Source organism: Drosophila eugracilis, unplaced genomic scaffold (assembly GCF_018153835.1).
Source record: "Drosophila eugracilis isolate 14026-0451.02 unplaced genomic scaffold, ASM1815383v1 contig_75, whole genome shotgun sequence".
NCBI lineage: Eukaryota > Metazoa > Arthropoda > Insecta > Diptera > Drosophilidae > Drosophila > Drosophila eugracilis.
Window position 1 is genome coordinate 2,007,700 of NW_024573645.1, and position 13,250 is coordinate 2,020,949.

The following is a 13,250-nucleotide window of genomic DNA, read 5'->3' on the forward strand; positions in this document are numbered from 1 at the left end:
AATCCCATCCTTTCCTATTACTTTGACTTTATCAAGGATATCACTAACATGAATCATTCCTGTCCCTTCAATGTATGTAAAACTATTTTATATAATCCTCGAAATTCTTTTATATGTAATCATATTTTATAGCACGATCTTATTATGGATAAGCTTTCCACGATGACTGTGAATCATCGATTAACGAAAGTTTTACCCTTTCCCGAAGGTGACTACATGGTGGAGATGCAGTGGATTGCTTATGGCGTAACCCGCGTGGTCTTGCAGATATTCTTGACTCTTTCACGAACATGGATATCTTAATATATATAAACTGAATAATCATTTCAATGTTGGTTTGTTAAATAAATGTGATGGTCCGGGAATAGCTTTGTGTGCCTTTTCTTTTAAGTAGTAATTTTTTTTACTTAAATGAAAAATACAAATAGGGTGTTGCGTCATTTAACTTCTTTTGGCTATAATGGTTGTTCTACATATATATATATATTTGTGTTCTAGTCTACTGGATATAGTTAATCGTCTGAATTTGCTATTAAAAATAAATTCTGTCCATGGAATTAAACTAAACGCAGTGATTATCTTAATTGCAGAGAAACCATAATTATAATTATTTTTAAAATAAAATAGAAACAACTTTTTATTCGCGGATATAGACTAAAATATAACAATTAAAGGTGTTGGCTAATATTGCAAAATGTTCTTTTAGTTTCAATCAGGATTTCCATGAACTAAAATGTGTTCAGAGAAATTTTTTGGATTTCTTTTAATTTTATCTGTTATAAATCAGGTCAGTCATTAAAGAAGTCTAAACTATTATCTTTAAAATTTAATGTAAAATTATAGATCTGTCCCCGAATTGAGTTTACGAACTTTAAGTGCACCTCTCTGGATAAGGATAAGGCCGATTTTGAATACTGCATCTTGACGTCAGTTAATCAAACCTCTAAGTATTTATCAGCAAAGTTAAAGGTCTCCAGGTATCCAGTTAAGAGCATAAAGGTGTGCCAGAAGCTAACATGGCCTTAATGTTTTATTATTAATGACAATGTTTTAGGTTCAATTTGGAATGCACCAACTCAACAATGGATATCGACCATTCCTGTATAATGTAACCCTAGATGCTTGCAAATTTGTGAAGAACCAGAAGTCCAATCCGGTGGCCAAATACTTTTATGGACTTATTAAGAGCATCAGCAACTTAAATCATTCATGTCCTTATAATGTAAGAGCTTAAGCGAGTCCTTAGAGCCAATTCCACTACCTTTGTATCACCTTGCAGCATGATTTTATGGTGGAGAAGTTTTCCAATGAGATGGTTAATGACCAACTTCCAAAAACTCTCCCCTTTCCAGATGGAAGATATATGTTCGAGACGAATTGGATTGCCAATGAGAATATCCGAGTGGGAACCAAGCTGTATATTATTCTCTTGAGTTAATTGCTGCCTATATTCACAAATGGTTTTGGTTTTTTAATAATCTTTAATAATCTTGATCACTTAATTGGAAAATAAACAAAAAATATATAAGTACAGAAGTAACATTTACCAAAATTGGCCGAAATAAATAACCGGAAAATTACAAAAACTGTGAAGTTTCCCAACAGTTTCACTTCGATTTTTCATTGTTTAAAATGTATTTAGGAAAATATTTTTGGTTTTGTTTTCTGTTAATATTTTCTGTGTTAAACCAGAAGGTCAGTTCCAAAAATATGTGAGAAATCTTACTTAAAATTACAGATTTATTACAGATTTGTTCACGGATTGAATTTACAAAACTCAAGTGCATATCATCAACCAAGGATTTGGCTATCTTTGAGTACTGCATTCTGAATAAAAATAATCGAACTTCCAGCTATGTCTCCGCTAAGTTAAAAGTGTTTAAGTTACCAGTGAGAAGCGTGAAGGTGTATAAGGTGGCATATACTTACCCAATTTATTTGATTATAATAACAGTATTTCAGGTTAACTTAGGTCTTTATCAACTCATCAATGGATGTAGGCCCTTTTTGTATAATATAACTGTGGATTATTGCAAATTTCTGAAGAACCAGAAGGCAAATCCCATTGCCAAATACTTTAATGATCTTCTCAAGGATGTCAGCAACTTTAATCACTCCTGTCCTTATAATGTAAGATACTAATTGGTTTTAAGATATATATGATTACCTTTCTATAACCCCATTTAGCATGATTTTATAGTGGATAAGCTAAGCCCTGATATTGTTAATACCCGTCTCCCAAAAACCCTGCCCTTCCCAGAAGGAAGATACATGATTGAGACAATTTGGATGGGTGATGAAAACTATCGAGCTGTAACCAAGTTATATTTTTTATTCATTAATACATAATAGGCACGAGTTTTTTTGGGTTTTTATTAGGTTTTTATTAAATAGTATAGATAACAGCTACGAAGAAAACGGTTTGTAATGGGAGAAGTTCTTAACAGGCCCTGCAACTTTGAGATGAAGTCGAGACAAGAGGTCAAGAGGTTGCAGCAGCCTCATTTATTATTTCACATATGAATATTCTTTCTTGTAATCAATTATTATTATTAATTATTATTTTGTTTTCTTGACTTGATTGTGGGCTGTGAGCTCGTAAAGCTATTTATCTGGAATACATACAAAAATTAAAATGTTTCACATTTGTAATTGCGATGTAAGCGATCTGAATTCACAGTGCTGCTGAAAAGTTGCCTAACCTTAGATATTTTATATTTTATATTTTATAATTTTATTTTTTGGTTACTATTGGACACACGTACACACTTATAAAATTACAATAAAATGGTGCCAAACATTTGTTTCTAAAGTTACTTCTGGGTTGACGAGTGTAAGAAGGAGTATTGACTAAAGTCGATAGGGGATCTATAGAAAACATTTATCAGATAATATAATTATTTATATTGTATATAACGCAACTTTTCGTGAGAAGCGAATAAATTTGACGGTGGTACATATGAAACTTATACAATAGAACGACCTTTGGGCTAATGGCGACGAGTATCTAACTTTCATAATTCTTCCTTTCTTTGCTTTTCCTTATTTTTTTCATTTTGAATATTACATTTTTTGTTTCGTTTTTTATATTTTATATGAGAGGGGGAGAGGGTACGATGAGTTTTTGTTTCTGTTGGTTTCACTGAGGCACATTTGATGGATCACTAGGGGAGATATAGGCCAAACTACGACTTCCAGCTCCTCCGGTCGCCTTCTAGAAATGCTTTCGCATGTGAGCGGATACCAAAAAGGGCGCCAGAAGCGAACATATCGAGGCCAAGAAGCTAACCAGGACTTGGAAATTGGCTGTAAAATGAAATAAAACTCTTTAGACTTGGGTTTCTTCTATTAAAATGGTATCAAAGGTGATAAGATGGTAGGAAGTAAAAGAAAATTTGAACGAAATGTTGTCAATCAATTTAAAATATTCTCTTTTTAATAGAAAAACAAACTTCAAATGTCATAACATTAATTAAAATCATAATAATCTTTACCGCCACTGCAGATGTCGTGCAGGATGTCCTCCACATATCCGTTATCGTTGTCGCACAGGCACAGCTTGGTCTTGCTGGACATGAACTTGGCCACTCCGATGGTCCGGTTGCTGTTCTCATACTGGCAGACCATTCCATCCTCGCAGTCGTTGTTGCTGTTGCACTTGTGTCGCAGGCCTGCAGTAATGCAAAATCACCGAAGATTATAGAAAGTTAAGTAAACAACCAATTTTATATTTTAATGGGATGGAAGACTTGATTTAGTAGTCTGAATATCATAATCTAGAAATCTCCAAACTAAATATGTTTAAAAATCATTTACAAAATCTAAACGTTTTATAAACATTCTATTCCTCTAGCCACTTGAGTCTAGTGATTAGAAAAATGTGTTTCGCATGATTCTAAACAAAGCCTTAAGAAGTTCTTAGTTTCAAAGAATTTCCCCTCTAATAACCACAATTTGTATTAATAATAGCCTTATGAACACTTTGAAAATCAACATACTACAAAGTAAGCTTATTTTTCCCTCCAAAAAGTGGATCTGCCACATGGAGAATAATTTCCAATGCCAATCTCAGGATATATGCATGGCTGGAATCCGAGTACGGCATTTCTTTTGGGCTGTGCATGTCACAAATTGGCACTGCGGCGATTCCCATTACCATTTGCTTCTCATTTGGGGCCCTCGTTTGGGCTTCCCAGTGGCAGTCACGACATCCTAACATAAATCCGACATCGACATTGCGCCGCTGCCATAAAGCGAGTTGCTCCGCCATCGCAATTGCCTTTCGGTCCTTTTTTGACCCAGCTAAAGAAGAATGTCCTGCATGTTGTAAGAGAAGGACTAAAGGAGGAGGGCCAACAATGGTGGGCACAAGGATCCCAAGGATCCTGGAAGCAAGTGTGAATTGCGCACGAAAACTAAATAAATAAGCAGGCAAATAGCAAAGGAGAGTGGTAGTGGGGTATCCATCTAGCAGGATGCTTTGTTTAATTCTCATTTAGGTGGCGCCTTGGACACATCACCTTCTTCTGTATGCCACTCGAGGCACATCACAGAGGAGGCCTCCAAGAAGGCAGCTGCTGCCTCTTAAATAATAAATGTAATGTGCATGTCTTAGCAATTAGTTGACGTTTTTGTTGGCTGTTCTATTTCTAGGATCTAGCTAAAGGATTGTAAGAAAGCTGTAAGCTAACAGAGGCTAATCCTGATTTATGAGAATAGAAACTTTCTTTCTAATTAAATTCACGACCAAAATAATAGTTATTATAGTTAAATAGTTTCTTTCTCTACAAATAATATATCGAACGTGCTATTTTACTAATTATTACCTTTAAGGACATCCGGACAGTTACTACCCGAAGGAGGGGAGTCATCACCACAGAGGCAACGCAACTTGTAGTCATTTGGATCCTTGACGCAGCTGGTCCGATCTATCGCCGTGCAATCATCGTGGGCAGTGCACTCTCGTCCTTTTACTACAAACAGAAATAAGCAAATAAATCAAGTCAATAGGAGGGAAATTAGTTGTTAGTTTACTCAGCTAATTGCCCACTAATTGTGTGATTATTGCCCTGGTCCCCTACTAACACCAATCATCGCTTTGTCGGCTTCTATCTATATCTATCTATATCCATCTTGTTTGCCAACTCCAATCACAGGCCCATTACAACTCCTCCGACTCCCCACTCCACCCACACTCCTAATGTCAGCGATTTGGGGAGCGTGGGTTGTCATTGCACTTGAGTGACTTGTTTGATCAATTCTCGATTTGTGTGTTAGTACTGCTTTGTGCTCTGTGCTAGGGTCTCTGTGCTCTGTGTCGTGTCATTCAATCGCTGGCTCTTTGCCATCATTATTATTCCATTTATTTATGGCTGACTACAAAGCCAATCGAATGACAAATGATTGGATCAGACAAACTTTATTTGTATTCCATTTGTATGGCCAACTATTAGGGTGTCTTAATAAGCGATTAATTGGCTATTATTCAAAGTCAATGGAAGAGGTTTACTGTGTCTTTATCAGAAAAGTCATAGAAATCTGTAGCAACCCACCAATTTGAACTTTGTCCTAAGAATTTTTAAAAAGTTAATCCAAAGTTCAAAGACGTTTTCTTCCAAGACAACTCAGAACCGACGGATTGTTAAGACCTCCTTTAGACCTTTTAGAATATTTATGTTTTAATAAATCAACATCTTATGCGAAGAATTGTTAAAAAACTATTAAAAATTAGAAACAAAACACTTTTTAAGAAACACATTTCTTGTTCCCATGCTTTGTATGCTTTTATTTTTTTCATTCCTCAATTTAAGGAAATGGTTCGAAGTCAAGAATCGTGATATAATATAAGCTACATTAACTACTCGGACGGACTGAAACTATATTTCATTCCCAATCTCTACAAGAAACTCAACTTGACCTTGCCAGCGACTTTGATTAAGGTTTTTATTACCAACCCCCCGAGGTGCTCTTACCAATGGGGACGTGTGTGGGCGGCGGTTGGTTGTTGGTCTTGCCAAAAGTGGTCAGTGCCGTGGAACTGACCCCGAACAGGATGATAAAGATGCCAAAGAGCATGGTCAGGCTGCCGCATTGTGTGAAGCGCTTGAGGGGCTGCATTCTGGAGTCGAGATTTATCGAATTTCGGATCGAAACAAAGCCTTAGATTGATATTGAGCCACTAAGCACCGAAGACGGTCCTTTCGGGTGTTATGTAAATCCACAGGACCGCGACCAGTTTCACACGCACTTTGCAAGCTTGAAAAACTGCCCAAACCAAAAGGCTTTAAATCGTTTTCCTTAACGTTTTCGGTTTTCTTTGACGGTTTCGCGTAGGTAATTTTATGCAAATTTTCACACCGAAATTGTTTCCGTTGTGGTGGAAAGTCCAAAGCAAAACAAAACCGCACGAGAGGCGTCACTCCAAAAAATCTCCTATACTTTTGGGTAAATCGGATACTCGGTACTTCAACTTCAACTTCTCGATTGAGTCTTGGCCACCAGGTGTAAAGCTCCAACCAGTCGCCTGCGCGTTTGAAATGCAAGTGAAGAATTCTCGGCGCACACGGACCTTAAGTTAGTTCGACGTCGCTGCTGACTCGCTGACTTGCTGGCTACTTGGCGCTCGCGCACATCGGCGTCACTTGCTAGCTCCCACCTGCCTCCTGGCCCCCACTATCCATCTGCCCCTCATCCACCACCCCAATCACCCACTACCGCCAAAAAACCCGCTTACCTGCTCGTCAAAGAAGCGAACCCCTTTCTCAGATTGGAGGTAAATCGAAGACGATTTCTAGATACTCTTTAGTAAAAGAATAAGTGAACCAGTTTATTTTATTAATATATATTTTGATACAAGTCTGAAAGGTAAATTCTATTACCAAACATGATGGTTTGTTATGGAAGGAAAGTGTTAAAAGAATGTCTGTAATTTTTTTAACTTGTTGTTGTGGTCGACCTGACTTGGCTAATAAATCTTGCAAAAAATTAAGCTGTTAATAGAAACAGGTTAAATGAAAAAGAAAAAGAGAAACAGGTTAAATGAATATTCAAAATGTAATCAAATCTTTGACGCAAAACAAAAATTGGCTAAACAAAACACCTATTTATTTTCGCTAATAATAAGGCATTGTAAAATCCAATCAACATTTCCTGTCTACTTGCACTTTCACTATCCAGGTGAGCTTAAGTAATTTAACAGATATCAGGGCATCCATAAAATGCGATTCCAGGAGGACAGACACCTGCATGCATAATTAAGAGATCCCCGGAGTCAGTGAAGGGTATTCCACTACATTAATGTTCCGCTGCGAAGGAGGTGGATGGAATGGAATCTCCGGGCAGATTTCGTTATATGTGGTATGGGAATAGTTGTGGGCCGTACTTATATATATATATATATATAGTGTATATGGTAAGTAAGCTCCAACGCACTTGTAACTGCTTCGTTGTTTTTGTTTCGTGAGCGAGTTTTGTTAACGAAGATGGATTTTTGTAGTTGCCTCACCTTCGTGCATTTGCTTTTATTGTAGCTGCTGGCAGGGGCGACCTCGTCCTAGGTGTTCGTCTATGAATTGGTGTTTGTGTGTGTGGTTGTGGGAACTATTATAATGACGAAGGCATTAGAGGCGCAGAGCCATTGCATAGCCTACTTTTTGGGGCAACAGCCACAACAATAAAGTGTAACATTAGCACGCACCAGAAACAACAAAAAACTGGTTAGTCAAAGGCAAATAGTTATTTTGGCCATTATTCTTAGCCGCTCTCACTCACATTTCTGGCCGTTGTTTATGATTATTTTTCTTACGTTTTTCGGGCGGTGCATGGCCCTAATTACGTTTTCTGAATTGCCCAGATGAGTGGCTTTCTGGTTGCTTGTTGCTTTTTAACTTTCAACTGGCAAACATTTCAAACTGCAGGCCACCAAAAAAGGTTGCAGGCCACACCCCCTTAGCCCCAATTTGGCAAATCACCATTTAGGCGCATATCGAACAGCCAGGAAAACGGATGCGAAACTTTCGGCCATGTCTGCTGCCATTGTCTAGCGTAACGCCTACATAACACCAGGTAGGTGTTAGCCCTTTTCAAAGCGAGTCAATAATTTACACCGAAAAGGAACACTTTGAGGTCAATTTGGACATGAGAACACTTGGCCAATTTGCTTACACAAATTCCATTATTCTTTTCGTTTATTTTTGGCCCTCTTCCGATTGCGGAAAATGTCAAGCCCCAAAAATCCTTATCTGCCGCCTCGATCGCCTTATAAACGATTGTTTTAATCGCTGCGACAGCATAAACAATTTTCCCTTAACTAAACGCATGGCATCGCAGCGAATTCATTTGCCACACGCACATCAAATGTAAAGGCTTTCCAGAAAATATTCAAGAAAATCGGTGGATATAACTAATTAGGACACGATTCTGTTTAGGTTCAAGAACGATGGAATGGATTTGACTAATCTTAAGAGAGAATAGTAAAAGTTGCTTAACTTTCTTATTTGCAATTTAAAAAGCGAAATTTACGATTTTCTGAATGTTTGAGTATAACTGTGAAACCTTTACCACCAAAACTCTGTACTCTGTACATGAGTGGCTACTTCTTTGAGATTTCCTGAAACCATTTTAACATCATTCACGACTTGACAATGATTTATTCCATTGTACTTTCAGCATTTACGCAAATCCAACCGCACCGCCTCAGACGAAATGGGAAATATTTATATTTATATGTAAAAATAAATTCCTTTAATTATTATTCAGAGAAGCCGGCCGTCCACTGGCCACTCCATTTAATTCTCCATTGCGGCAAAGAACGAAATTTATTTCGGATATTTATTTCTTGACATTATTGATAAATGTTGTTGGCCACAAGGAAAATAAAAACGGAAAAACAAGCAGGAAAATTATATGGAAAACTCACGAAATCTTTTTACCAAATCAGAGACTGCAACGAATTGGAGGCGCCGCCGTCGTACTTTCTCTTTGAGAAAGTAAACCGAAAGACCACTGTAATTAAAGAACTAATTCGCTTTCAACAATTTGGGCGTCATGTTTTGGTCTTAACTGATGATTAATTAGTGCGACTGTAGAATTTCTAGGGGCCGTCTAGGCCGCCAACTCAGCGATATATAATTTTCTCACGAAATCTCATTGGGGTGTACTCATGCCTAGAGGTCATCATATTACTGCTGATTATAACTCCGGGTTCAAAACCCCATGCCGCATTAGGCTCTTGAAAGAATGCCAATTTAAGGGACTTAATTCCATATTATGACCACGTCTAATTGCGACCACTCACACACATATCCATGGAGCTCCACACTGCATGCAAGTTTGTTTTCGTGCGTTCCTGGACATGCACACACCACCGAACCACCCCAAAGCAGTCCATAGTCCTTAGACCTCCACATCGTGCCGCCAAATGTTGCATGTGTGGCAAGGCGAGAGAGCGTCGATAGCCACTACTTGTTGTAGCCTTGTCTCTTCTTGGCTAAAGTCTTGACCAAATAACCTTTCCATGACTTTCCCAATTTATCACACTCCACATTGCCAACTAAATGCAGGTAAATGCATGCTAAATACGAGTATATAAGTAAACCAAAAGCGTATAACGATTATTTCAAGTTCATTTTTTAATGCACACCTTGATTTTAGCAATGGTGCGACACTTTTGGGGGTCTTGCGACTTGGTCACTAAGGTCTGCCCCTCCAAGAACACAACGATTCGCATGTCATGTTGGCCAGGACTACTGAAAACATAAAAATAACTACGAAATGCTAAAGCTCACGAACTTATTACAATAACTCATGCGTGGTTAAGTTAAGACGTCATTGCCAAAGGTTGCGAATCCTTAGGAGGAGGATTATACCTTAAGAAAAACTAGTGAGTTTAACGGAAAAGCAGTTGAAAGAATATGTATATCCCATTTCTAATCACAAGGTTTAAATAAATTGGTCTTACTAGTAAAATTATGAAGTTATTTGCATGAAATCTGATTCACTATATGTCAGTACACCTTGTTAAAGACATAAGAAAATATTATAAAATATCTCATAAATTAGCAAGTACCCAGGCCTAATTATTTTTCTAGTCATATCCAATAACTTCAACAAATGGCTCACCGTATTAAACGAAGCTTTCTAAATGCATATGAACTTAGGGATCATAAAATTCCCTTTTATGAGACCATTAAACTAGCTTCCTAACATGTAGCTTCTCACAAGTGGCATGAAATTGCAGGAGTACAGCAATGGGCTTTCTAGTATAAATTCAACTACAAATTACGTGGTAAATAAAATAAAGAAAAATCCATTTAATTTTTACTAGAACATGACGGTTTCTGTGACCTATCTAAATGCTAAAGCAAAAACTCATTATCCGAGGCGTCATCATCATCGGACGTTATTCATTATTCATCCAAAGTTTAGGAATTAGGGAACGGCCAGGGCACAGACCCTGTGTGCGGTCCGACAAATATGCAAATTTACGCACATCAAAAAGTGAAAGTTCTAGAGTTGACCATAAAACCTGAAAACGCAGGAATGAAGTACTCCTACGAAACCGAAAAAAATCAATGCAGGCCAGCGAAGCAATTTGGACCGGACGGCGATGGAGATGCCTTCTAGCTTTGGGGCTTGGAGGTGTATAGGCTCCCCGCCAGTGGAACACGATGAAACCGCTCTGATTATGGGTTACGACCATTTCTTATGGTAACCCAAAAGCGCCGAAAACCTCTACAACAAAATTGCCCAAGTCGCAGGCCCAAAGGGAGACGACCATTGATGACGGCTTCGTTGCACGCAATCCATGACATCACCAGAATGGTCGTCGGCTCTCGTTCGGCTTTTCCTCCGAATTCTAGTTGGTTTTTAGTTCTCCAAAAAATGCACCTCCCCAACTGACCCGCAATTATATTGAGTGCTGAGCCCCCTTTCCCAAAAGTGGGCTCTCCATGGGCATCTACTTGACACCAACTGGACAACACAAAAACCATGGCAATTTCAATGCACCTTACTAAAAAATTCTAAGTTAGTTTTTTAACTTCCCTCAAGAGCACTGAACTTGTTCTTTCTTTGTAGTGTGTAAGTCAGTCGACTTGGGTGACATTCCGTAATTGGAATTCAAATTAAAAAGTGCCTGCATTTAATCGCTTTCTCACTGGTTGTATTATTAAAATGCAATTTTTACGGAACCGGTCCTTCTTGTTCGTCCAGTCCCGCTAGGACTTCCTGGTCGGACATGCAATTTCCAATTGTTTGTCATTAGGGCAATCTCAATGTAAATGAATGACCTTTTGCCAACAATCACTCTCGCTTAGCGAAGGAGACGTAGGCAATGGATTTTTAATGATCGTCTTCATCCGGAGTGTCAGAAAATCCTAAGGTTGTCTGGAAGGGTATAGTTTACTGAGGCAGGTAAACCGAATTTTAGAAACCAAAAAGTCTTCTTTTTTGGTAAAAATTTTATCATTCTAGGATAGGATTAGCTAAAAATTATAAAATGGGCAATTATTATATAAATTTAATTTAAATAGTTTCGAGGTTCAGATCGTATAGTAAAAAATGTTCATATTTTGATTTCATCTATTTATTTTTTATTGCAGTAAAAACAAATATGTATGCCCAAGTGAAATGTGAATATAAATGTTCAATTAGAGTTAACCACAAGACACCAAACAAATTCTATCTAAAAGCCCCAATAACTATGCTGTGCCAACCAGTTCCACCTTCCACCTAGACCATAAGTTCCAGCAAAATGTTTATTTGTTTGTTTTCGCGTTTTATCGCGGCACGTGTCCCGAATTTACTTGAAATGAGTAACATCCGTTCTCGGGAATGAAAAATTACTTACCAAAGTCCGAGCCTATGGCATGGGAGTCATATTTTCATGGATTTTCAATTTTCGCACTAACACTTGTGCATTGAACGTGGGTCCACCTAATCTATGACTAATTATCAGAGCAAGTTAAACGTTGGCGAAAGTCAATGTACCATAAAAGGAGGTTAATTCTATGCAATTTTGCACGGACTCGTGATTACTTTCCTTCTAGCAGACGTATTAATTACATAGCGGAGTACATTAGGTCAACAGTCCAGCTCCAACCGAGCGTAATGCTAATTACAAGATATTAGAGTGGTCCGATTTGTTAAAATCCAAAATGAATCATATATGATTAGTTTTAAGACTTTTGGTTCTGGTAAATATCAATTTATTTCAAATTTGGGCCTTCAAAAATATTTTAAATTTATTTATATGTATTTTCTCGGGACATTAAACAGTCGAGCCTAAAAATATTTATAATATATATATGAAAAAAAACTAATACTATGTTGAGATCTTAGGTTTCGATGTCTTCCGGTTCAATATATTTGCTATATAGTAGCTTAATGACTTCAATCTTTTGAGACACCTTGGCAGGTAGTGCCCGTTCGATTTTCTTCAAAATTTCCTCCATCGACTTTTGACTAGCAAGTTCTTCCTTCTTTTTTTCCCTATATCTTTGCTGTCTAACCCGATCAGTTTCTCTTTTGGTTTTCAAAACTTTTTTATTCTTTTTGACAACTTCCTTGAGTTTCTTGCGATATATTCTACTTCTTTCGGCTTCTCTAACGCGATATTCCTGAAACTTGATCGGATCTTTTTTAATTTTCTCGCGATATCGTTTGGAGTTATCCTTTGTGCCTTTAATTGTTGCTTTTATCCCTTTAGTTGTTACATTTAAGCTTGATCCTTTGTTACTTGCTTTGACCATCTGGATTAAATGATAAGTTATAGTTAGAAAATCAACTTATTTTCAATAATAAGTTAAGATAGCTTACTTTAGTAAATTTTCTTCTGTAAATATTCAGGTAAATGTATTATTATTACGAGAAACTTAAATCTTAAAAATAGTTTCTTTTTCCCTTTTAAATTGTTTGTACTTTCAGAATATTTATTTATGTTTACTGGGCGTCAATCAGCTGTTATACTTTAACAGCTTAGTGATAACATGGTGTTGGTTTTGGTGGAGTTGCCAGTTTATCTATTGAAATTTAGCGGAAAAAATCATTAGAATAAAGCAAAATTTTATGAAAATTATTATGAAACATGGGTCTAGGAAAACTAAAATCGAGTCCTTATTAAGCTATAAGTTTTTTATAACCGTTATAATATAAATATTTGTATAAATTCAGAAATAGATATATATTCAGAAACAAATATTTAGCGGGAAAATCGTCTAGCTGAACAACTCCGTCCGCTCGATAAGCTGACT

At 37.2% G+C, this 13,250-nt stretch overlaps 3 protein-coding genes across 3 annotated transcripts; 1 reads left to right on the forward strand and 2 right to left on the reverse strand.

The window, feature by feature from the left end:
* Positions 1–1,457: 1,457 nt before the first annotated feature.
* On the forward strand, positions 1,458–3,089 carry LOC108117463. The gene is made up of 4 exons (XM_017229885.2): positions 1,458–1,466; positions 1,750–1,905; positions 1,963–2,130; positions 2,188–3,089. Exons 1-4 carry the CDS (start codon positions 1,458–1,460, stop codon positions 2,347–2,349), a joined length of 495 nt encoding a protein of 164 aa, XP_017085374.1. The 3' UTR covers positions 2,350–3,089.
* Positions 3,090–3,091: 2 nt separating this feature from the next.
* On the reverse strand, positions 3,092–6,527 carry LOC108117557. Its single transcript, XM_017230066.2, has 4 exons — positions 5,973–6,527; positions 4,827–4,973; positions 3,495–3,671; positions 3,092–3,306 (listed from the first exon to the last, which is right to left on the reverse strand). The coding sequence occupies exons 1-4, from the start codon at positions 6,115–6,117 to the stop codon at positions 3,215–3,217; spliced, it is 561 nt and encodes a 186-aa protein (XP_017085555.1). The 5' UTR covers positions 6,118–6,527; the 3' UTR covers positions 3,092–3,214.
* Positions 6,528–12,201: 5,674 nt separating this feature from the next.
* On the reverse strand, positions 12,202–12,918 carry LOC108117472. Its single transcript, XM_017229895.1, has 2 exons — positions 12,817–12,918; positions 12,202–12,749 (listed from the first exon to the last, which is right to left on the reverse strand). The coding sequence occupies exon 2, from the start codon at positions 12,747–12,749 to the stop codon at positions 12,336–12,338; it is 414 nt and encodes a 137-aa protein (XP_017085384.1). The 5' UTR covers positions 12,817–12,918; the 3' UTR covers positions 12,202–12,335.
* Positions 12,919–13,250: the final 332 nt, after the last annotated feature.